The sequence below is a fragment of the Heptranchias perlo genome, chromosome 4 (genome assembly GCF_035084215.1).
Source record: "Heptranchias perlo isolate sHepPer1 chromosome 4, sHepPer1.hap1, whole genome shotgun sequence".
NCBI classification, from domain to species: domain Eukaryota; kingdom Metazoa; phylum Chordata; class Chondrichthyes; order Hexanchiformes; family Hexanchidae; genus Heptranchias; species Heptranchias perlo.
This window is the reverse complement of record NC_090328.1, coordinates 47,847,962-47,874,259: the sequence shown is the minus strand read 5'-3', so window position 1 is coordinate 47,874,259 and position 26,298 is coordinate 47,847,962. Positions and strand designations below refer to the sequence as shown.

Genomic DNA, 26,298 nt, shown 5'->3' with positions numbered 1-26,298 from the left:
GGTGGGACCAGTACAAACCGGATGGTCTGCACCTGGGCAGGGCCGGGACCGCTGTCCTAGGAGGAGTGTTTGCTAGTGCTGTTGGGGAGGGTTTAAACTAAAGTGGCAGGGGGTTGGGAACCTGAGCAGGGAGAGAGAGGAAAGCGTAACAGGAAGGGACAGAAGGTATGGAGTAATAGGTAAAGTGTTAAAAAAGGAAAAAGCAGGAACTAAGCATCACAAAACAGATTTGAAAGTTCTTTATCTGAATGCACGTAGCATTCGTAATAAAATGGACGAGTTAACGGCACAAATAACTACGTATGGGTATGATCTTGTGGCCATTACAGAAACATGGCTGCAGGGTGACAACGACTGGGAATTAAATATGCCAGGGTATTTAACAATCAGGAAGGACAGGCAGGAAGGAAGGGGAGGTGGGGTGGCTATGTTAATAAAGGAAGGAATCACTGTAATACAGAGAAATGATATTGGGACAAAGCATCAAGATAATGAAACAGTTTGGGTGGAGATAAGGAATAATAAGGGAAAAAAAACATTAGTGGGCGTAGTATATAGGCCTCCTAATAGTTGCAACTCTGCTGGAAGAAGTATTAATCAGGAGATAGTCGGGGCATGTAATAAGGGAACAGCCATAATTATGGGGGATTTTAATTATCATATTAACTGGACAAATCAAATTGGGCAGAGCAGCCTTGAGGACGAGTTCATTGAGTGCATCAGGGATGGATTTCTTGAGCAGTATGTAACTGATCCTACAAGGGGGCAGGCAACCTTGGACCTGGTCCTGTGTAATGAGTCAGGATTAATTAATAATGTCCTAGTTAAGGATCCCCTTGGAACGAGCGACCACAACATGGTTGAATTCCATATCCAATTAGAGGGTGAGAAGGTTGATTCTCAAACAAGCGTACTGAGCTTGAATAAAGGAGACTATGATGGTATGAGAGCGGAATTGATTAAAGTGGACTGGGAAAATAGATTAAAGGGTAAGACGGTACATGAGCAGTGGTGTTCATTTAGGGAGTTATTTTACAACTTTCAAAATAAATATATTCCACTGAGGAAAAAAGGGTGTAAAAGAAATGACAGCCATCCGTGGCTAAGTAAAGAAATCAAGGATAGTATCCGACTAAAAACAAGGACATATAAGGTAGCCAAACTTAGTGGGAGGATAGAAGATTGGGAATTCTTCAAAAGACAGCAAAAAGTAACTAAAGGATTGATTAAGAAAGGGAAGTTAGATTATGAAAAGAAATTAGCAAAAAATATAAAAACAGATAGCAAGAGTTTCTATAGTTATATAAAAAGAAAAAGGGTGGCTAAGGCAAACATAGGTCCCTTAGAGAATGAGACCGGGAAATTAATGGTGGGAAACATGGAGATGGCAAAAATGCTGAACAAATATTTTGTTTCAGTCTTTACAGTAGAGGACACTAAGAATATCCCAACACTGGACAAACAGGGGACTCTCGGGGGGGAGGAGCTAAATACGATTAAAATCACTCAGGAGATGGTACTCAGTAAAATAATGGGACTCAAGGCGGATAAATCCCCTGGACCTGATGGCTTCCATCCTAGGGTCTTGAGGGAAGTGGCAGTAGGGATTGTGGATGCTTTGGTGATAGTTTTCCAAAATTCCCTGGACTCAGGAGAGGTCCCGGCAGATTGGAAAACTGCTAATGTAACACCGTTATTTAAAAAGGGTAGTAGGCAGAAGGCTGGAAATTATAGGCCAGTTAGCTTAACATCTGTGGTGGGTAAAATTTTGGAGTCTATTATTAAGGAGACAGTAACGGAACATTTAGATAAGCATAATTTAATAGGACAAAGTCAGCATGGCTTTATGAAGGGGAAGTCATGTCTGACAAATTTGCTTGAGTTCTTCGAGGATATAACGTATAGGGTGGATAAAGGGGAACCAGTGGACATAGTGTATTTAGACTTCCAGAAGGCATTCGACAAGGTGCCACATAAAAGATTATTACTTAAGATAAAAAATCACGGGATTGGGGGGTAATATTCTGGCATGGGTGGAGGATTGGTTATCGAACAGGAAGCAGAGAGTTGGGATAAATGGTTCATTTTCGGACTGGCAACCAGTAACCAGTGGTGTTCCACAGGGGTCGGTGCTGGGTCCCCAACTCTTTACAATCTATATTAACGATTTGGAGGAGGGGACCGAGTGCAACATATCAAAATTTGCAGATGATACAAAGATGGGAGGGAAAGTAGAGAGTGAGGAGGACATAAAAAACCTGCAAGGGGATATAGACAGGCTGGGTGAGTGGGCGGAGATTTGGCAGATGCAATATAATATTGGAAAATGTGAGGTTATGCACTTTGGCAGGAAAAATCAGAGAGCAAGTTATTTTCTTAATGGCGAGAGACTGGAAAGTACTGCAGTACAAAGGGATCTGGGGGTCCTAGTGCAAGAAAATCAAAAAGTTGGTATGCAGGTGCAGCAGGTGATCAAGAAAGCCAACGGAATGTTGGCTTTTATTGCTAGGGGGATAGAATATAAAAACAAGGAGGTATTGCTGCAGTTATATAAGGTATTGGTGAGACCGCACCTGGAATACTGCATACAGTTTTGGTCTCCATACTTAAGAAAAGACATACTTGCTCTCGAGGCAGTACAAAGAAGGTTCACTCGGTTAATCCCGGGGATGAGGGGGCGGACATATGAGGAGAGGTTGAGTAGATTGGGACTCTACTCATTGGAGTTCAGAAGAATGAGAGGCGATCTTATTGAAACATATAAGATTGTGAAGGGTCTTGATCGGGTGGATGCAGTAAGGATGTTCCCAAAGATGGGTGAAACTAGAACTAGGGGGCATAATCTTAGAATAAGGGGCTGCTCTTTCAAAACTGAGATGAGGAGAAACTTCTTCACTCAGAGGGTGGTAGGTCTGTGGAATTTGCTGCCCCAGGAAGCTGTGGAAGCTACATCATTAGATAAATTTAAAACAGAAATAGACAGTTTCCTAGAAGTAAAGGGAATTAGGGGTTATGGGGAGCGGGCAGGAAATTGGACATGAAGCTGAGTTCGGATCGGTCAATGCCCTGTGGGTGGCGGAGAGGGCCCAGGGGCTGTGTGGCCGGGTCCTGCTCCGACTTCTTGTGTTCTTTAGATTTGTGGTTGGGATCAGATCAGCCATGATCTTATTGAATGGCGGAGGAGGCTCGAGGGGCTGATTGGCCTACTCCTGCTCCAATTTCTTATGTTCTTATGTTCTTACTAATTCTTTAAAAGTCTTGTGTATTGCATGCAGTCCTGTAAAAGTGTCACAATTACTTCCCGTCAAACTTTTGTTTCATGCTTTGTTGATAACACCTGTATTATTATTTAATTGCACATTCTGCAACTTATTGTGAGTAACAGCATGGGAGATCTGCTAGTTATATATATTAAGCTATATTTATCATGTAGGATTACCCAGAAAGAGCAATGCTTTACTTGGAAGAGCTGAGTAGAATTATCACTTCTTCCTAAGAGGCAACTGATGGGTTTTCCAGAATTTTGAAACCATAAAAATTTAATGTAATTTGTCATCCTCACTCAACTGAAAGCAATATCCCTTTTCACTTCATCTATGCATCCAAGCTTTTCCCATTGCGTTCCTCTGACATACTTCCATTCACTCCATGTTTCCAGGATATCCCTGCCTTCCATGTCTGAGAAATCTTTTCTCTGGGATCCTGCCCACCTTGGCCTAAATTTTAACCCCACGAACGGGGGGTTGGGGGCAGATGGGAAGGTAAAAATTGTAAAAAACTAAAACCTGACCTCAACTTGCCTCCGACCCGCCCACTTCCGGTTTAACAGAGGCGGGACGAGGGTCGGTCGTTCATTTTGACAAGTTTTTTATTTTTAACTCCTGGGGACCGGAATTCCCGGGCCTTCTGCTTCATGCCATCTAAGAGGAGGCCAGAAGACCCAGCTCAGCAGGTAAGTGCCTTTATTGCACAGCTTGTGGGCCTGAAGGAGAAGGAGTACTTCCCCCAGGCCCAACAAGCCTACCTGCAGCATTCCCATACACGCGATTGACCGACCTCAACCCCCCCCATCTCCACCATCCCCCCCACGATCTCCGACACCCCCCCCCCATGATCTACGCCGTCACCCCCCCCCGATGACTTCGACTCCCCCGATGACCCCCGAACCCCCCCCCCCCCCCACAATCAAAGACTTACCTGCTGGTATCCACTTCCTGGCTCTTCTCCCGTCCGACTGACGGCCAGCCTGAAAATCTGGCTGGCCTGTCGGACAGGAAACCGACAAACAACAAATGAAAAGTCATCCTTACGTCAAAATCGTAAGGATGGCCATGAAACCCGTAAATCCGGGTTTCCCGTTACGAATTCACCTCTTCCCGGCTCCGGGTTAAGATTTACCCCCTTGTGTCACTTGCTGACAACACACGACATTTTTAGGTCCACTTACACATCAAGATGTGCATCTTACTAACAACAAAAATCCAGTACAGTGCTTCTATGCAGTCTAACCTTGGTTATAGCAACCTAAGTGAGACCAGCTGAAAGTGGTGGTCTAGCATTGTTTTTTTTCAGCTGGCAATAGTGTGAATGCTATTAATACAAAACCTATATGATATAATCACTGATTTAAACAATCGGCATGCTTCACTTTTAAAGTTTTGAAAGGCAAGCATGACTACTATATCATCTTTAGGTTTTGGTAACGAAATAAATATATTAATAAACATTACTGTTTCTGCATATTTACATTTTACAGACAATGCAGCCAAACTTCAAATGTTTTGTATTGCAATATCCAAGCCTTCACTGTTTGGAAAAAAAATACGCTAAGCTAATTCTAACTCTTGTAGAAGCAAAAACAACATAAAATCCAAGTGCATGCATAGGTTACAGCAGAGCTCTAATTCGTTACTTCCCTTGTTAGTGGTACAAATAACCAGGATAAATTGGTGTTCTTATTGAACCACTACTTTACGTCAGTAAGCTTGGTATAACAGATAGCTGACACCTGCCCGTTGCTTATTTTCCCTTCGAGGTTGTTGCTCTTGCAGAAACAAGGGCCCCGATATTAGCGGGGAGGTGGGGTGGCAGTGGGGGGGGGGGGCCGATTGGGTGCGTGGGTAACCCACCCAATAAAATCTGTCCGTTTCCCACGTGATCGCGGGTCAATTGGAGCCACTTAACGTGGCTTCTGGGTTTGCCATCCAAAAGCTGCACAGCGGGCGGACTGCACACCCGCATCACAGGCTGTCAGCTGGAGGAGCTCTATTTAAAGGGGCAGTCCTCCAATGGCTGCTCCTGGAGCAAACACCCATCCACTACAATGAAGCAGCACAGGGGAAAGGCTGCTCCAAGATTTAGCGATGCCTCACTCCAGGTGCTACTGGATGGGGTGAGGAGGAGGAGGGATGTCTTCTACCCAGCGGACGGGAGGAAGTGGCCTGCCTCTGCCACCAAGAAGGCCTGGCTCGAGGTGGCAAAGGAGGTCACCAGCAGGAGCAACATCTCCTACACCTGGATCCAGTGCTGGAAACACTTCAATGACCTAACTAGGTCAGCCAAAGTAAGGACACTTACTCATTCTCCTACACTCCGTCTTCCACATCACCGCCCCATCCCCCGGCTCATTCTGCACTGCCTACATTATATCACATCACTCCTCACACCCACTTAAGGCTGATCCTCAACTTACCTGCACTCCCTCACCTCCCCATTAGTCACCCCAGCACTACCACTCAACCCAATCCTCATACAATGTCATGGCTCTGTCTCATACTCACGCTCTGATGCATCTCTTTCATGGTCAGCCATACCCAAGCCAATGCATTCATCAGTTGGCCACGTCATCATCACTCACTCATGCATCTGTACTTTCTCCCCTTATAAGAGAAGAGAGCCCAGAATGCACGGGAGAGGGCGAGGACTGGAGGGGGGCCACAACAAATCATCGTCCTCACAGATGCGGAGCAGGAGGCGCTGGAGCTGAGCCGTACCCTCGAGTGCTTGTCCATCGGGGACGCCGAGACTGGCACCCGACAAACGTCTAGTGACAGAACTTTAACATTCAGCACACACAATATGAATTGATGTTAACATGCCTTGCCATCTTCAGCACTTCAGTATGCTCATCGCAACATGACACATCTGTGATCATGCTTAATAGCGACCACTGTGACGGCAGAGGGCGATTCCTCAGAGGTCTTGCTGGCCTCTGAGAGTGCACTGTCACATCTGAGCGGCCATCCACCAGCGCAGATACTCAAACCTCGGTGGGTCCTAGTCCGTAGTTAGTTGGGGTCGCACATGGTGAGTACAAGCAGATACTGGTGGCAGGGGCAGCTGTGGAGAGTCCGCGTCGGTAGGAGCACTCCTCTCCAGGCTCTGCTCAGCTGGACACAGATGCTGAACCCTGGGGGCTATCCTTTAGAAGGAGAATGCTTGAGGGGCAGCAGCACATTTGCAAGGTGCTGGAACAGGTGCGCTCTCCACAATAGCGCAGAGGATGAGGAGTCCAACTCCTGCATGAGTGGAATGGTGGCACAGGTACGGGAGGGAATTTCTGAGATACTGTCACAGGAACGTGAGTTCATCTCTGAGATAGTGTCACAGGGATGTGTGGCCATCTCTGACATACTGTCGTGGGTAAGTGCAGGAATGTCTGCGATGGAGGGAAGGCTAGCCTCCATCAAGCTTCAAGCACGGCTCACAAATGAGTCCATTCAGGCCCTTACAATGGCCGTTCGGACTCAGGGTGAACAACATTCTGCCGCCTTAAACAGGCAGTCAGATACACTAGCACTGGCCTTAGAAGGGTTCACACACGTCCTCCAAACTGTCTTCCAGCAGGGTGGTAAGAGTGGTGTGGGCCTGGCCCAGGGGAGGGATGATGGCGAAAGGGGACATGGAAGTGGGGACGTCACTCAAAGAGCTCCCACGTCTCATCCGTTGTCCCCCTTTCAACCAGTACCTGCAATGCTGCCTCCTCTCCAGGTGGCTGAGTCTGCCCCTGAACAGATACAGGTGGAGCAGTCTTTGGAGGGGCTCTCATGGGCACCAAAACCCAGAGGGCGTAGGCCCAAAGCATCTAATCGGTCAGGGCATGAACAAGAACAACCTGCCACTACCTCTGCCGCAGCCACAGGGGATGCACCATGTAGAAGTAGTCGGAAGCGAAAGGCGAAGGTTTTGTAAGCACATAGGGGATGCACAAGGGTGTTTGACGGCTGGTCATGTTTTTTATATATTTTGTTTTTTGTTAAATGCACATTAAATATCATTATTGTCACCACTACTGCCACATCTTGGCCATTCTTGACTGGCTTCTGTAATAAGGCCCTTTCATGAGGTTCACCATGAACGCCCACACTTGATGCCACCCATTGGGTCACTTTACGGTGGGTGTATGTGTAGTTGCAGGACTGTTTTGTGCAGGGAGGTGGGTGGGGGAGGGCTGGTGTGGGCGCTGCTCTATCCAGGTGGTGTGAAGACTGGACTCTTCACACTGTCTGACGAGAACCGTTCACATATCAGTGACTCCCGGCGTCACGCGCAGCCAGGTGAGCCGCTGTTCTGCCCATGGGTTGCTCCTGCTCCTCCTCCTCCTTCTCAGCCTCCTCCTCAATGTGGGTGGCAGATGTGGATGGGGCCTCCTCAAGTAGCGCCCCTCTCTGTTGTGCCATGTTGTGCAGGGCACAACACACAACAATAATGCGTCCCGCTCTGTCTGATGCGTATTGAAGCACTCCCCCAGAACGATCAAGGCACCTGAAGTGCATCTTGAGCAGCCCTATAGCATGCTTAATTGTACTCCTGGTAGCGATGTGGCTGTCGTTATATCGACGCTGTTGCTCAGTGGTGAGGTTCCTCAGGGATGTCATGAGCCACGTGTGCAGGGGGTATGCCTTGTCCCCGAGGAGCCAGCCCTTACAGGTGTTCAGTGCATGGAAGAGGGGCGGGATGTTGGATTCCTGGAGGATGAAAGAATCGTGGCAGCTGCCAGGGTATCTGGTGCACACGTGAACGAATCGCTTGCGGTGGTCACAAACGAGCTGAGTGTTGATGGTGTGATATCCCTTCCTGTTGATGAACAGTCCTGGCTCGTGTGGAGGTGCTCGTATTGCTATATGGGTGCAATCGGTTACACCCTGCACTCATGGGAAGCAAGCCACTGCGTGGAATCCCACTGCCCTCTCCGGCTGGCTGAGGTCATTCATGGGGAAGTTGACGTAGTGTGAGACCCTGCAAAACAAACCGTCAGTGACCTGCCTTATGAACTTGTATGCAGACGACTAAGCGACCTCGGCGATATCCCCGGTAGCACCCTGGAATGATCCAGAGGCGAAGAAGTTGAGGGCAGTGGTGACTTTGTTAGCGACAGTTAAGGAGATGCCGCTCGGGCCATTCGGGAGCAGCTCGGCATGAAGGAGGCTGCAGATGTCTGCGACTACCTGGTGACTCACTCTGAGCCTCCATATGCACTGCTCCTCAGAGAGTTCCAGGAAGCTGAGCCTCGGTCTGTAGCCTCTGTTGCGAGGGTAGTGCCTCCTACGACATTGTTCTCTCTGTTGTTGCCCTCCCCGCTCTTGTGCAGGTGCCTGTCGTGTAGCACTGTGTTGTGGAGCTCCACGTGGCAGAGGTGGACGCCGTGCAAGGCGAGGCTGGTGATGTTGCTCGTCCTTGGATGTTGCGGTGAATGCAGCCATGGCGCCCCCTATCCTGACGGTGTGAGTTTGAAGGGGTCCACAAAGTAGAGTTTTGGGTGGAAAGTAAGAATTTTGATTGAAAACACAAATTCTTGCAGCCAAAACTTTGTCTGAAGTGACAGAGAGCCCTGCTGCAGTAAATGAGGTTTTCTCCCCACCTGTCAAATAAGTATTTGCATCTCCCACTGGCTGCTGGCTGAAACATGTCTGTTGCAACAGGGAGTGTTTCCCACAGCACGGGAAACACGCTGAGGATGCTTCAAAATCGCACCCCTGCCAAAATGTCGAGTCAATCAAGTAGTTCAAGTGCTTCAACTAGCTGACAAACTATGCAAAGTATCATCCCGCATGCTTTAATTGCTGGCGGGACTTCCACACTCGGGAGGCGCGTACGCACCCGGACGCATCACTGGGGAACCCGGAAGTTGGCGGGTTGGAGCCGGGCTCTGAACCCGCTGGGGATTTCAGCAATTTTCGGAGCCCCCCGGCCCCAACGCACCCACTCCTTCACCCGAAAATCGAGCCCAAGATGTGCAATGGGGTCTTTGCATTCTCGGTGCTTGTGAAAGGAATAACTATTTGCATTGCTACTAAGGATATTTGGAGAATGCCCCCACCCCACTATATGCTGCCTATTGCTGTAAGAGCAACGAATGAAAGATATAATGTAGGTGGGAGACTCTCTTCAAGTTGACATGGTGCAGTCAGGAGGGGTTTTCAAGGTGCCATGGAAGGAAAAGAGAATATGAAGTGGACAAAGCACCAACCAGTTTCCTTCCTCTATTAGCCATTATGGGACTTTTGACCTTGATTATGAGTGAAGAGAACTTTCACCTCTTATCTGGGTCAGGAGTGGATGGTCATTATAATTAATGGGAAGTAGAGAGTGTCAGCCTCCTGAGGTTTGGTTGTAATGGCAGAAAATGGGGGATTTTCCAAATAGGGATCAGCTGGGGCTCGGGTCAGGAGCACAACTCAATCATTAATTGAGGAATCCCAAGCTGCTTAATAAAATTGTTCTAGAAAAGAAACATATTGGGCAGAACTACTTTCTCCAAGCATGGTTTGTGAGCAGATACCCATTAACAAAGTCCAGCAAACAAACTGTACAGGTAGAACTAGGTGGCAGGGGGGAGATTTTCCTTGCACTATTGGGGTGATTCCATGGTCCAGCGGAAAGCAGATTTGCAGGGAACACATCTCAAGAAATTGCTAGCATGAAACCTGTAGTTTTCTGCTTGTTAGAATTAATGAACCCATGATTGCCACTCCCTGCTGACAGCATTGTGTGGAATCACCATGATAGGTTGTAAATGTGCTCTTTATTCTTATATTTACAATTTTACTACAACCTTCCCCTATTGTGTAAACTTTTTACAAGAAACTATAAAATAAAAAGTGGCCAATATTTTTTGCTTAAATTACTACGGCTTATTACTAAAGGTATGCTGGTCTTGTTTAACACATATTATGTGATAAATGGAAAAATAGGTCCTTTTATCATTACAATAAATCTCTTGGCTTTCATGCAAAAACATCTGATTCTATTATGTGATGTAGGAAACCAGTCTGCAGTATTTTTTCTAGGAAATCAAGAAGGTAGTTTTCAGTGACAGTAGTAGTAAGCCCCTATTCGATGTGAAAATATAAAAGAGTAATCTGGTTAGGGCTTTGACATTGTTGCAAGTCTCAATTGTCAATATTTCCAAATTCAGCTTTCTCCTTCAAAATGGATGATGGCACCTGAAAAGTTCAGAGAGAAAGGTAAATAAAGTGTTTTAAAGTTGTGTTTTTAAATTAAAAAAGGATTAGATTATACAGTTTGGGTATATTAACAATAAAGTAAAAGTAAAGTTAAAATAATAAAATTAGGAGTAAGAAACGGGGAAAGGTGTCAGACTTTGCTCAGTGGTAGCACGTTCGTCTCTGAGTCAGCAAACATGCAGGTGCAGCAAGCAGTTAGGAAGGCAAATGGTATGTTGGCCTTCATTGCAAGAGGATTTGAGTACAGGAGCAAGGATGTCTTACTGCAGTTATACAGGGCCTTGGTGAAACCACACCTAGAATTTTGTGTGCAGTTTTGGTCTCCTTACCTAAGAAAGAATATACTTGCCATAGAGGGAGTGCAGCGAAGGTTCACCAGACTGATTCCTGGGATAGCAGGACTGTTGTATGAGGAGAGATTGGGTCGACTCGGCCTGTATTCATTCAAGTTTAGAAGAATGAGAGGGGATCTCATTGAAATATATAAAATTCTGACAGGGCTAGACAGACTGGATGCAGGGAGGATGTTTCCCCTGGCTGGGGGGACCCAGAGCGAGGGGTCACAGTCTCAGGGTACGGGGTAGGACATTTAGGACTGAGATGAGGAGAAATTTCTTCACTCAGAGGGTGGTGAACCTGTGGAATTCTCTACCACAGAAGGCTGTGGAGGCCAAGTCACTGAATATATTTAAGAAGGAGCTAGATAGATTTCTAGAAACAAAAGGCATCAAGGGGTATGGGGAGAGAGCAGGAATATGATAATGAGAAAGAGGATCAGCCATGATCATACTGAATGGCGGAGCAGGCTCGAAGGGCCAAATGGCCTACTCCTGCTCCTATTTTCTATGTTTCTAGAAGATCGTAAGATCAAGCCCCACTGCAGGACTTGAGCACATAATCTAGGCTGGCACTTTACTGCAGCACTGAGGGAGTGCTGCACTGTCAGAGGTTCCAGGTACGAACAGATTTGGGATGTTGGACTGCCGCAGTATGAAAGGATCATGGTAGCTCCCAGGGGATCTGGTGCAGACCGGCATGAACCTTTTCTTGTGGTTGCACACCAGCTGAACATTGATGGAATGAAATCCCTTGCGGTTGACGAATACTCATGGTTGTTCTGGCGGTCCCTGAATTGCCCGCTCATTCTGGCTACTGTCATCATAGGGGAAGCTTACATACCTCCCAGTCCTGGCAAACAATCTATCAGTCACCTGCCATATGCATTTATGTGCAATCGACTGCGAGACCCGCGATATGTTTCCAGTAGCGCCCTGGAAGGAACTAGAGGCAAAAAAACTGAGGCTGGTGTTGACTTTCACATGGCCACCAGGTCTGGCAGGTAGCAGGCCTTCTTCTGGGAGGCTGCAGATGTCTGCGACCACCTGACATGACAACCTCAGCTTTTAGGAGCACTGCTCTTCCAAGAGGTCAAGGAAGCTGAGCTTCTGTACACCCTGTTACATGGGTAGCATCTCATGCAAACTCGATCCCTCTGTTGCTCCCCTCTCTGTTGTCCACCTGCAGCACCCTCCACAGCATGCCCTTGCTGCTGTGGATACTGATTGTCTTCCTTGTCCAAAGTCCAATCTAAAGCAGATGACACCACCCATCCTGATGTTCTCTGTGTGAACACCTCCAAACTGTACAAATACGTCTCTCACAACAAGTACTCTCACCAAACCATTTCCCAGAGGGAACTGGGAAAGCAGCTGTGAACACTGAGCCTTTATTCACATCGGGACTGCTGACTTTTATTATTGGCTGATCTCCTGTGGCAATGCCCATGGGTAGCCTAGAGCCTGCAGCACAGTTATAATGTCCACTTTTCTAATTAAGGTGACTACTCAGGTACTCCCGATGGGGAAATGGTCAAAATCAGGCCTGAGGTCAGTTACAGTCCATTTTTTGATGTTGGAAATTTCTCCAGATTGACAGCTATGTGGCTTCTCCTTTTGGGGAGAGGCCAGTTTATCTCCAGTCAAAAAAACCAGCACAAAATGATTTAGCTTCTGACATTTTTTGTATACTTTTTAAGAGTATTCACTTGTGACCTGTTAGTATTTCAAAGAAAGTTTGACATCTAAAATGCAATATCTAGAGTTTGATGAACTCTCTCAAAACTTTTATATGGAAAATGCTGATAATGTGGTTCCGGTGGAAATGATGCTCTTTGGGTGCTGTATGTGCCTTCAGTTCTGAGAGCTGATTTCTTGCTATAGTAGGAGCACAGCCCATTTACATGATATTATGGCGATCTCAGAACACAGCACATGATGCACTGAGAACACATCAGGATCAAGGTGGGGTTATCTAGTGCAAGGAGATCTAAAAAGGCTGCTGGATACCCTTAAAGCTGTTCAGTTGCTGAAGGGAATAAATAGGTGGAACAAGCAGAACAGTTCCATTCCAGCATGCATCTTTGGAAGGGCTGTCCTTTTTGAGCTAAGGGACATCCACTAGTGAAGAGCAGTGTTGGATGAAGGTGAGTGAAAGAGTCAATGCTGTCTCACGTATGCACCAAACCTGAGAGCAGGTGATGAAGAAATTTGCTGGCCTCTGAAAGATTGTCATGGCTCACATTTTGATTAATGTTACAATCTCTTTGGACAATGCATCCTAACAACACTGCACTGTAACTTGGTGGAACATCACAAAGGGAGAATGCACAGCACTCTAGCAACTCTTTCCAAATGCACAGTCCATGTTTAAATAGAGCACCCCACAATGTTGCCATGCTAATGCGTTTGTCCTGTGATCCACTGAATATGGCAAGCAATGAACATCAAGCATACTGGTAACACAAAGTTTATGCATGCTGCATGTTCACAGACTCACATAAAATGGCTGCTCTGCTGGACACTTGGATGATATATATCTTCCCTCAGATTCTTCACTCCTTCTCTCTGGGCCTTCTTTTTGTCAGAGTGATACGGTCCTACTAAAGCCTGAAAATATTCTGAGTTAGAGTTGGGCTTGTATATCTCTGTGATGAAATCCTCACAACTCCTTGCGTCATCCATTGATGTAATTGAAGGTACCAGCACAGATACATCCAATCTGGAGGGATCAGTAAGTGAGCTGCAGGAGGGAGCTTGGCGACGTATAGAATACGAGTCAGGAGGAGCAAATGTAGGTGGAACTGGAAAAGCCGCAACCTGCTGGACAAGGGGTCAGCTCAAAGGCAGTGTCAGCTTCTGAAATTCGGGATTTGGACAGCGCCTGCCTACAAATCGAGTTTGGGAGATCAGCAGTTTATATAATTTGGCCAAACAGCCGGTACAATTTGGGGTTCTATGAAGGATGCCCACAAGACATATTTGAACAGTGCTGCATGACCACTTGATGAGCAGTAAACCACCATAGAGAACATGGTCACTCCAGGGTCCTCTACAGCAAAGCCTCCCTTAGCTGAGGTCCTATGCTCGAGCATAGTTTCCATCACAAATTCTCTGACTGAGGCTGTATTCTTGATTTTCAATTGCCCAATTGCCAAATTGCCCGTTTCTCAGGCCAAGAACAGGTGGGCGGCAAATTAAACACCTCAACAACAACAACAACAACTTGCATTTATATAGTGCCTTTAACATAGTTAACAAAATTTGTCACTGAGCCACATAAAGAGATATTAGGACAGGTGACCAAAAGCTTGGTCGAAGAAGTAGGTTTTAAAGAGCATCTTAAAGGAGGACAGAAAGGTAGAAAGGCAGAGAAGTTTAGGGAGGAAATTTCAGAACTTAGGGCCTAGGCAGCTGAAGGCACAGCCACCAATGATGGGGCGATGGAAAGAAGGGATGCACAAGCGACAAGAATGGAGCAGTGCAGGGATCTCGAGGGGTTGTAGGTCTGGAGGAGGTTACAGAGATAGGGAGGGACCAGGCAATGGAGGGATTTGAAAACAAGGATGAAAATTTAAAATTGAGGTGCTGCCGGACCCGGAACCAATGTAGGTCAACAAGCAAAAGGGTGATGGGTGAACGGGACTTGGTGCGAGTTATGATATGGACAGCAGAGATTTTGAAGAGCTGAAGTTTAAGGAGGGTGGAAGGTCGGCCAAGAGAACATTAGAATAGTCGAGTCTGGAGGTAACAAAGGCACAGATGAAGGTTTCAGCAGCCGATGGGTTGAGGCAGGGTCAGAGATGGGCGATATTACAGAGGTGGAAGTAGACATCTCCTCCATGCTCTACTGTTTTTTAAAAATCATCAAATTTTCTCCCCTAATGGAGACCTATGGTGATAACACTGATGGAAAAGAGCTTTCTGCATCCCAGAATGCACCCATTTAGTTTAATGGGGCGGGTTTGCAACTTTTGAATGGGCCTGGTAACTGATCTGGAATTGTGCCCAGGCAAAACACACTAACAGCAAAGTATGCAGAATTTTCAGTCAGTAGTGTATTTTCCTGTGGTTGGGTGGCTCCAAGTTGGCTCCCATTTTGACTGGGCATTCCAACCTTTATTAAAATGAATGGAGTTGCCACTAGATGGAGGCAGCTCCTCCCCATCAGTAATATCACAGGAGTGGCCTGGAAGGAAGGAAATCTGAAAAGGTGAGTCTTCAGCAGGAAATTTGCCTATTTTTAAAAATTGGTGTTGAATATTATAATTCTTACAAAGATATGGGGGGAGTACTTTGAAGAAAATATATTTCCCCCAGACTTTCTTTCCCTCTTAATACATACCAACAGTAACTGGACTTCAAAAGTAATTCATTGGTTGTGAAGTGCTTTGGTACATCCTGAGGACTTGATAAGACACCATATAAATTCTAGTTTAGTTTTTCTTTAAGGCACATTGTAGAGGGAGCTTGTAGTGTATCTAATTGATGCTGCACCACATTTGGAAGAGCTTGATGGTGGCACCAGTTACAGAAATTGAGAAAAGATTTTATTCCTCAACCCTGACCTCCCTCAATTGTACAATTCAGCAAAAACAGATTTCCCCCCTTACCCAAGTTGTTTTAGTTATTTCCAAAATAACTTTGGTTTTAATTCAATTTCAGAAAGTTATTTTCAAAAAATGACTAAAAGGACCTTGCTGTGTTCAAAGGGCAACCGGGTACTGCTTAAAAAGAAGTCTGGCTGCAAATACATTGTCAAGGATAGACCAAACCCTATTTCAGAAAAATATGGTATTCTAAATCATCTATTATTTTCTGCAACCCTTAAACAACTAGACTAGACTTCTGTAATTATTATATAGAAAAGGTGACAAACACACTCACCCAAGGGGCAGAAGGCACAATCAGTGTGAGGGTCAACAGATCCATGCAGCACTCTTCCAGTGATTGGTTGCATGTGGTCACATGATTTAGCAACCTGGCATAGACAACGCCAGGAAGGATATGACAAACCTGCTCATGAAATTCTTGGCCTGGTGCAAGAATAAGACTCAGTGTATGTTTGATTGCATTCAGATGTCTGTAAAGCTTGCATAGTTTTGATTCCAGGTTGCCCTACAACACATGGAATTAAAAACAGGTTAAGTAATTTACTGAAATTCAAAATATAAAAATTGTTGACAAGAGGCATAAATATTTACTCAGCTCTGATGAGCTCGTTTACGCAGGTTAAATGAAGGGAACTGAAAATATAACAAAAATGAAAGGTCTTCGACCTGAAACTTTAACTCTGTTTCTTTCTCCACAGATGCTGCCTGACTTGCTGAGCTTCTCCAGCATTTTCTGTTTTTATTTCAGATTTCCAGCATCCGCAGTATTTTGCTTTTAATCAAATATTCTGGACAGCTGAGAGGAGCCGAGCCGAGCGGAGGGAGCGTCCGATAAAAGGCGGGATTTCAGAGCGCTGAGAGGAGCCGAGCCGAGCGGAGGGAGCGTCCGATAAAAGGCGGGATTTCAGAGCGCTGAGAACAGCTGAGAGGAGCCGAGCCGAGCGGAGGGAGCGTCCGATAAAAGGCGGGATTTCAGAGCGCTGAGAACAGCCGAGCCGAGCGGAGCCGAGCGGAGCTGCGACCGAGTTCGAAGTGACGTCAGGAATCAGATCGGGACGCGACACAGGGGAGGCACCTGATTGGTGAGTAGGTTCAGGTGAGTATTTCTCCTTATCTACAGTAACTGAAGTAAAAGGAAAGGGAAGGTCTGCAGGTCTTATAGGAAGTAGCGTTTATTTTTTAGTGAATCAAGGTCCCTAGTGTAGTTAACATTCTCTAAATTGAGAACAATTTAAAGGAGTAAACTCCTTAAAGGGAGTGGTAAGTAGTTTTTCTTTCCTTTTTTTTTCTCTTGACATTGTAGTTGTTCTTAAGCTAATTTAAGGGTTAAGTCATGGCAGGAGATCCCAGCGCCGTGTCATGTTCCTCTTGTGGGATGTGGGAATTCAGGGCTCCTTCCTGTATCCCTGATTCCTTCACCTGCGGGAAGTGTGTCCAGCTGCAGCTATTGTTTGACCGCTTGACGGCTCTGGAGCTGCGGATGGACTCACTTTGGAGCATCCGCGATGCTGAGAAAGTCGTGGATAGCACGTTCAGTGAGTTGGTCACACCGCAGATAAAAATTACTGAGGGAGATAGTGAATGGGTGACCAACAGACAGAGGAAGAGTAGGAAGGCAGTGCAGGGGTCCCCTGCGGTCATCTCCCTCCAAAACAGGTATACCGTTTTGGATACTGTTGGCGGAGATGGCTCACCAGGGGAAGGTGGCAGTGGCCAGGTTCATGGCACCGTGGCTGGCTCTGCTGCACAGGAGGGCAGGAAAAAGAGTGGCAGAGCTATAGTGATAGGGGACTCGATTGTAAGGGGAATAGACAGGCGTTTCTGCGGACGCAACCGAGACTCCAGGATGGTATGTTGCCTCCCTGGTGCAAGGGTCAAGGATGTCTCGGAGCGGCTGCAGGACATTCTGGAGGGGGAGGGTGAACAGCCAGTTGTCGTGGTGCATATAGGCACCAACGATATAGGTAAAAAACAGGATGAGGTCCTACAAGCTGAATTTAGGGAGTTAGGAGTTAAACTAAAGAGTAGGACCTCAAAGGTAGTAATCTCAGGATTGCTACCAGTGCCACGGGTTAGTCAGAGTAGGAATGACAGGATAGCTAAGATGAATACGTGGCTTGAGAGATGGTGCAAGCTGGAGGGATTCAAATTCCTGGGCCATTGGAACCGGTTCTGGGGGAGGTGGGACCAGTACAAATTGGACGGTCTGCATCTGGGCAGGACTGGAACCAATGTCCTAGGGGGAGTGTTTGCCAGTGCTGTTGGGGAGGGTTTAAACTAATGTGGCAGGGGGATGGGAACCGATGCAGGAAGTCAGTGGGAAATAAAGTGGTGACAGAAACAAAAGGCAGTAAGGGAGAGTGTACAGAACATGACCGGACAGATGGTCTGAGAAAGCAGGGCAAAGACCAAGGGAAGTCTAGATTAAACTGCATTTATTTCAATGCAAGAAGTCTGATGGGCAAGGCAGATGAACTCAGGGCATGGATGGGTACATGGGACTGGGATGTTATAGCTATTACTGAAACATGGCTAAGGGAGGGGCAGGACTGGCAGCTCAATGTTCCAGGGTACAGATGCTATAGGAAAGATAGAGCAGGAGGTAAGAGAGGAGGGGGAGTTGCGTTCTTGATTAGGGAGAATATCACGGCAGTAGTGAGAGGGGATATATCCGAGGGTTCGCCCACTGAGTCCATATGGGTAGAACTGAAAAATAAGAAGGGAGAGATCACTTTGATAGGATTGTACTACAGACCCCCAAATAGTCAACGGGAAATTGAGGAGCAAATATGTAAGGAGATTACAGACAGCTGCAAGAAAAATAGGGTGGTAATAGTAGGGGACTTTAACTTTCCCAACATTGACTGGGACAGCCATAGCATTAGGGGCTTGGATGGAGAGAAATTTGTTGAGTGTATTCAGGAGGAATTTCTCATTCAGTATGTGGATGGCCCGACTAGAGAGGGGGCAAAACTTGACCTCCTCTTGGGAAATAAGGAAGGGCAGGTGACAGAAGTGTTAGTGAGGGATCACTTTGGGACCAGTGATCATAATTCCATTAGTTTTAAGATAGCTATGGAGAAGGATAGGTCTGGCCCAAAAGTTAAAATTCTAAATTGGGGAAAGGCCAATTTTGATGGTATTAGACAGGAACTTTCAGAAGTTGATTGGGAGAGTCTGTTGGCAGGCAAAGGGACGTCTGGTAAGTGGGAGGCTTTCAAAAGTGTGTTAACCAGGGTTCAAGGTAAGCACATTCCTTATAAAGTGAAGGGCAAGGCTGGTAGAAGTAGGGAACCTTGGATGACTCGGGAGATTGAGGCACTAGTCAAAAATAAGAAGGAGGCATATGACATGCATAGGCAGCTGGGATCAAGTGGATCCCTTGAAGAGTATAGAGATTGCCGGAGTAGAGTTAAGAGAGAAATCAGGAGGGCAAAAAGGGGATATGAGATTGCTTTGGCAGATCAGGCAAAGGTGAATCCAAAGAGCTTCTACAAATACATAAAGGGCAAAAGGGTAACTAGGGAGAGAGTAGGGCCTCTTAAGGATCAACAAGGTCATCTATGTGCGGAACCACAAGAGATGGGTGAGATCCTGAATGAATATTTCACATCGGTATTTACGGTTGAGAAAGGCATGGATGTTAGGGAACTTGGGGAAATAAATAGTGATGTCTTGAGGAGTGTACATATTACAGAGAGGGAGGTGCTGGAAGTCTTAACGCGCATCAAGGTAGATAAATCTCCGGGACCTGATGAAATGTATCCCAGGACGTTATGGGAGGTTAGGGAGGAAATTGCGGGTCCCCTAGCAGAGATATTTGAATCATCCACCGCTACAGGTGAGGTGCCTGAAGATTGGAGGGTAGCAAATGTTGTGCCTTTGTTTAAGAAGGGAGGCAGGGAAAAGCCTGGGAACTATAGACCAGTGAGCCTGACATCTGTAGTGGGTAAGTTGTTAGAGGGTATTCTGAGGGACAGAATCTACAGGCATTTGGAGAGGCAGGGACTAATTAGGAACAGTCAGCATGGTTTTGTGAGAGGAAAATCATGTCTCACGAATTTGATTGAGTTTTTTGAAGGGGTAACCAAGAAGATAGATGAGGGCTGTGCAGTAGACGTGGTCTACATGGACTTCAGCAAAGCATTTGACAAGGTACCGCATGGTAGGTTGTTACATAAGGTTAAATCTCATGGGATCCAAGGTGAGGTAGCCAATTGGATACAAAATTGGCTTGACGACAGAAGACAGAGGGTGGTTGTCGAGGGTTGTTTTTCAAACTGGATGCCTGTGTCCAGCGGTGTGCCTCAGGGATCGGTGCTGGGTCCGCTGTTATTTGTTATTTATATTAATGATTTGGATGAGAATTTAGGAGGCATGGTTAGTAAGTTTGCAGATGACACCAAGATTGGTGGCATTGTGGACAGTGAAGAAGGTTATCTAGGATTGCAACGGGATCTTGATAAATTGGGCCAGTGGGCCGATGAATGGCAGATGGAGTTTAATTTAGATAAATGTGAGGTGATGCATTTTGGTAGATCGAATCGGGCCAGGACCTACTCCGTTAATGGTAGGGCGTTGGGGAGAGTTATAGAACAAAGAGATCTAGGAGTACAGATTCATAGCTCCTTGAAAGTGGAGTCACAGGTGGATAGGGTGGTGAAGAAGGCATTCAGCATGCTTGGTTTCATTGGTCAGAACATTGAATGCAGGAGTTGGGATGTCTTGTTGAAGTTGTACAGGGCATTGGTGAGGCCACACTTGGAGTACTGTGTACAGTTCTGGTCACCCTATTATAGAAAGGATATTATTAAACTAGAAAGAGTGCAGAAAAGATTTACTAGGATGCTACCGGGACTTGATGGTTTGACTTACAGGGAGAGGTTAGACAGACTGGGACTTTATTCCCTGGAGAGTAGGAGGTTAAGGGGTGATCTTATAGAAGTCTATAAAATAATGAGGGGCATAGATCAGGTCGATAGTCAAAATCTTTTCCCAAATGTAGGGGAGTCTATAACGAGGGGGCACAGATTTAAGGTGAGAGGGGAGAGATACAAAAGGATCCAGAGGGGCAATTTTTTCACTCAAAGGGTGGTGAGTGTCTGGAACGAGCTGCCAGAGGCAGTAGTAGAGGCGGGTACAATTTTGTCTTTTAAAAAGCATTTGGACAGTTACATGGGGAAGATGGGCATCGAGGGATATGGGCCAAGTGCAGGCAATTGGGACTAGCTTAGTGGTATAAACTGGGCGACATGGACATGTTGGGCCGAAGGGCCTGTTTCCATGTTGTAACTTCTATGATTCTATGATTCTATGATTCTATGAAAAGTTGAAAACTGCATATGCTAGAAATCTGTAACAAAACCAGAAAATGCTTTAAAAACACAGCAAGTCAGTCAGCATTTGTGGAGAGAACAAATAAGTTAACTGGCCGGAAATTGCTTGAAAAAGAACAGTGAGCTCAACAGCGCTCTCCATTGTTAGTGGCCAAATGAAAGTGCAAGTTCCGGCTTTCGCACATGCGCAGACAAATGCAGAAATCCGGAACTTGCTCTTCCTGGTTTTCCGGCGATCTGTCAGCTTCACCTTAAAGGGCTATTGCCGGTCTCAATCGACAGAATCAACGCATCAGCACCAATTAACTCTTCTCCCCAGCTGGAAACTAACTAATTTCGCCACAAAACAGGTAAAATATACCAGGGGTGAAATTGGGCCATTTAGCACTCATTTTGTGGGCTAAATACCCCTGGTAAAGGGGTTTGCGAGTTAACAACCACCAGCAGCATGTAGAATAGAGAGACGATGACATGAATCAGTGTGCAATACTGATTTGAAGCAACCAGTGAAATTTTGGAACACCACACTCCAGCCAACTCTCTATTGAATATTGAAACTTTAGCCTAGTTTCCTATACTAGGCTAAAGTTTCAATATTCAATAGAGAGTGGTCTGGCTGGTCTTGCAGTACTTTTAGTGGCATTTAAAAAAATTGCTTCCAGACATGGGTAGCCTGGTAGGGCTTTCTCTGGGAATTGAACATGACTGGGAGAAGGAAGAGAGGTCACACAGAGCAGGACAAGCTGCTGAAGGAGGGAGGAGGAGGAGCAGGACACTCAGCAGGAGGCCATATCTGCAGAGGGTCTTCAGGGAGCAATTCTCTTACCTCAACTTCAGCGCTGACCTGTTCATCAGATGCCTTCGGTTCACTAAAGAGGTTGTGACTAAAAGTTGTCAACTGCTGCAGCCACAACTGCAGCCTCAAAGTGAGGCAAGGACAGCATTGCTTGTGGCTGTCAAGGTAACTATGGCTCTTAATTTTTATGGCTCTGGCTCCTTTCATGCTGCTGCTGGAGATATAAGCAATATCTCACAGTTTGCAGTGCACTGCTGTATAAGGGAGGTCACTGAGGCTCTCTACGCAATGAGAAACAGATTCATCTCATTCCCTCTTGCCAGGGACAAGCAGAAGGAGTGAGTACGAGGTTTTGCTTGCATTACAGGTTTCCCGCATTTTGCCAAGCTTTCTCCTCATCTGAACTCGGCGATATTCATGAACAGAAAGGGATTCCACTCCCTCAATGTGCAGCTGGTGTGCGACTACATGCAGCACATCACACAAGTGAATGCCCGTTATCCTCACAGCAGTCATGATTCCTTCATCCTGCGGCAATCCTCTGTTCCACATGTATTTCAACCAGTACAGCAAGTAAAAGGCTAGCTACTATGCGACTAGGGTTATCCCCTCATGACATGGCTCATGACTCCGGTCAGGAACCCACGCACACATGCACAGCAGGCCTACAATGAGAGCCATGTTGCCACAAGGAACATCATAGAACACACCATAGGCATCCTCAAACAACGCTTCTGCTGCCTGGATGGCTCTGGAGGAGCCCTGCAGTACTCAGCTGAGTGGGTAGCAAGATTTCTCGTTGTATGCTGCATGCTGCACAAGCTGGCCATTATGAGTGAATAGCCCTTGCCACCGCTTATCAGGCGAGAATCTGAGCAAGAGGAAGAGGCAAAGGAAGAGGAGAAAGAGGCAGAGGAAGAGGCGGAGGAGTATGTGGCGGAGAAGGAGGAAGTGCAACAGGAAGTGGAGGAAGAGGAAGGGAGGCTACAACGTAGACAGGCCCTTTCTGCCAGGGCTCTGCGTGATCAGATTATTAATGAGCGATACCAGTAACCTCAACGACAACTCCCCATTCACCGACAGTCCCACACTCCTTACCTTTCCTCTCTCGCATGACCATCAAATCGTCCTCCTTATAATTACACTACTTTCTCCCTCAGCTCATCGCAGAAATAAAAACCACCACCGAATGCAAATTCAAATACAAATTTATCAATCCAATCATTAAAAAAAGCATACAAAATGAAACTAATCACCCTAGTGCATTCCCTTAGTGCCTGATTTTGGTGTGCCTTTACCTTTCCTAGTGCTCCTACAAGGTGCTTCTCCAGTAGCTAAAGCATGGGGTGGTGGAAGGCTGCTGAACTTCAATTGAGGAGGCTGCAAATGGGCTTGGAGGATGACCTTGACCAGCTGTGGGCTAAGAGGGCCCAGCTTCAAACTGCACTATCTTGGCCCGGGCTGCAGTAGTCTGGTCTGGCTAGCTGACAGGCAACGGCAAGGGTACTGGCGGAGTAGCAGGGGTGGGAGCAGGAATGCTGTCATCCTGAGAGAGGACAGCAGGTTCATCTTCCAAGGCGCCACTGCACTCTCCCTGGGCTGCGTCTCAGCAATCCTGGTGGTCTGTTGGAGAACAGATTGCTGGACTGCTATGATGCCCTGAAAGCCCCTTTCAACAGTAGTATCCAGAGCCACAGTAGCAGCAGTCTGAGCTCCCAATACAACAGTCAGACCTTTGATGGAAGATGTTTGTGCTGCAATGGAAACTGTGACGTCGGTCATCAGACGCTGCATCATGGTGGGTTCTCCAGGTGTGCTGATGGAGGTAGCTGGAGCTGGACTCCTCCATGTTTCTTGACATTGTGTGCAGGTTTCCTGGTCAGGCTTTTTAATGCACCAAGCATTTGGTTGTGTACACCTTCTTCTGTAGCCTGGCCCATCGAAGTCATCATCTGAATCCTCTGCAGCAGAACTAGTGTGCGGCCTTCCCCACCAGCGAGCTGGCACCTGCAGTATCCTTTCCCCCCGCCCTTGCTCCCGTGCACTTGTGCCCGGTGTCTCACCACGTGCAGATCCCTCCTTTATCCTAGCCTCTAAAGTATGCGCAGTGTCAGTCTCTGAGCTGGAGACTGCGAGTGTAAGATCAAGTGACGGTGTCTCTTCATCATCACTGTCTTCTTCCACTGTCTCCTCTGACTGGGAAGGTTTCAGTTCTTGGGTATTTGAAATGACATAGGGACACGGGTTGCGTTGTGGTGAGGGAAGAGGAGAAAGTAAGAAGTGCTTACACCATCTGCAGCGCGTGAGACAGAAAAGATTGTGGGATGAGGGAGAAGTACGAAGAGAGAAGGAGGATTAGGTATGCAGAGACCCTCATCACCGATCCATCCAGCACCACCAGTAGCCATGGCCTCAGCGATGGCCCTTCCCATGATATCGCCTCCATGGGAGTTAAGACGTGTAGGCGCGCTTGTCCTCCTCCAGTTCTTTCTTGCTACCTCCTGTTATGCGCCACTTTCTCCTGCAAGAAAGAGGGAATTGTGTCAGTGAGTGACCTGCAAGATGTTTAAGTGATGTGGCTGCCACGGTTGAATTGCTGCTAGTGTGTGTGAACTGTGAGTTGTGGGTGTGAGGCTTGCAACAGTGGTAATGTGTGAGGGTGAGATAAAACATCTGATTTGGACGGTTGAATACTAATTGAATAAGATTGTTGGTAGGTGGGTAATGAGGGGTGTAGTGCATTGAGCAGTGGATGATGCTAGTGGTGCAGTTGGTACGATATGCTACTTGAAACTTGAACTCACTCACCTTGACAACTCGTGTTAAATCTTTGAACTTCTTTCTGCACTTTATCCATGTTCTTGGAGCTATGATCCTGGCATTTACCTCCTCCACTACTTCCTTTTACTGCCTCTTGAACATATATCTGGGGGGGGGCCTCTTGCCCCCCTGCAGATACAGGATGCCCCTCCTTCTCTCCACCTCTTGCACCAAGACCTCTAGTGCATCATCTGGGAACCTTGGTGCACGCTCTCTCGCAGGCGCAGCCATTCTTCAAAATATCACAGCACAGATTCAGTTTTGAAATGACTCCTACCACTTCTTGCAGCCACCATGCACCTCCCCTTTATCATGTGCAGGCTGCCTTTAAGAAGCACGAGCCACTCGAGATAGGGACGCCCCCTGCTGATGCATGTAGCCAATCAACAGCGCAGGTAGCACTGGCTGCACGCAACAATCATTTAAAACAGCAGACAGCACGAATGTTACATGTTGCCTGCATCGCAACAAACGGGCATGGGTTCACTATGTACCGGGATCCCAGCGCACATTTTTGGGGGTTATCCTATTTAAGCCCCATTAGGTCTAAACCACGACTTAATGACTGCCAAACAACTAAAAATTAACTTTTAAAAACGTGGAGTCTCATTACTCCTTATTTTAATAGTTTTTGGTCATTAAAAAAAAATTAATTGTCTCTTTTGTTTAATTCATTATTTCTTACCCTCTCTTTTTCTCGCTGACTAAACCTGTTTTTACAAATGATTTTATTGTTGTAGCTTTCACTTCCTGGTTTTTACACTGCAGGGGAGGGGAGAGAGTGATCCTCTCGCTTCTCCCAGGGTTCTAGCTTCGCTGGAGTTAATGCTGGGCTCTTCTCAACTTCCTATTAGAGGAAGTACCCGCAGTAAAGATCGTGGTAAGTTAGTGGGTTAGTATAAATCTATGGAGCGTTCGTCGCTCAGAGCAACTTACAGGCCAACATTTCAGGCATACAGCCCTTCATCAGATGCTGAATGACCTGCTGTGTGTTTCCAGAATTTTCTGTTTTTGTTGCAAAAATAAAGACATCTATTTCAGATGTATTAAAAAGAGGTTCACAGCATGATGTAATGATGATCCTAGGCAGCGGTCACACTAATCCCTTAAGTGAATAAACAAGTGAATTCAAAGAGCAAAATGTCATGGCTACACATTTTTCATTCAACCTTAAAGAACAATTGTCAGACCTAAATGAGATGTACAAAAATGACATTTAAAAGCACATATGGACCTGGGTAGTTCTGAACACTCACCAGTATTATTCAACTTTTGAATAATGTTAAATATCCCGGGCAAAATACAAAGAGGAGCAGGAATTCTCCGAGGGCATGATTTTAGCACCTGTAATCAGGTGCGTTCCTGGCGGGGGGGCTCCGAAAATCGGGGATGCCCGGGGCGGGTCGCGAGCCCGGCTCCAACCCGCCCACTTCCGGGTTTCCCACAGACGCGCTGACATGCGCGCGCAGCCCCCGCATATGGGACTCCCGCCGGCAATTAAAGCCGGCGGGATGCCACTTAAGCTATTTATTTTGGTGTTTCAGGTCGTTTACAGACCTGATTAACGTGATATTTTAGGAGGGTTGGGGTTTTACATACAACTGGGACTGTTTCCCGTATTGGGGGAAACACTCCCAGTTCAAATGGACGTGTTGCAGCCATCAGCTTGTGGCAGCTGCAAAGGTCCATTTGACAGGTTGGGGGGGGGGGGGGAGACCCTCACTCATTGCAGGAGGCCACTCTGTCACTTTGGACAAAGTTTGGCCTCCACTACCCTCCTCCTAACAAGAAAATTCACCAACTTGCACACTTACCCAGGTGTCCAGACACATGTACCTACCTTGCGGACCCCCTCAGATGTACATCTTCCGGATGGGGGCCGCCGTAGCTGCAGTCATGACCTCCTCGGAGGGCGAACAGCATAACCAGCCT

At 46.6% G+C, this 26,298-nt stretch overlaps 1 protein-coding gene across 5 annotated transcripts in view; it reads right to left on the bottom strand.

Moving 5' to 3' along the window:
- LOC137320906 (centromere protein F-like) overlaps positions 1 to 26,298 on the bottom strand; it is a 346,288-nt gene that overhangs the window by 54,190 nt on the left and 265,800 nt on the right. For 4 of the 5 annotated variants that reach the window (XM_067982890.1, XM_067982888.1, XM_067982889.1 and 1 more), the window contains one exon: positions 15,689 to 15,919. The exons of the other annotated variant lie outside the window; for it this stretch is intronic. In XM_067982890.1, coding sequence (XP_067838991.1) covers positions 15,689 to 15,919 — 231 coding nt within the window. The remainder of the gene's footprint in view (positions 1 to 15,688; positions 15,920 to 26,298) is intronic. 5 annotated transcript variants of the gene reach the window in all.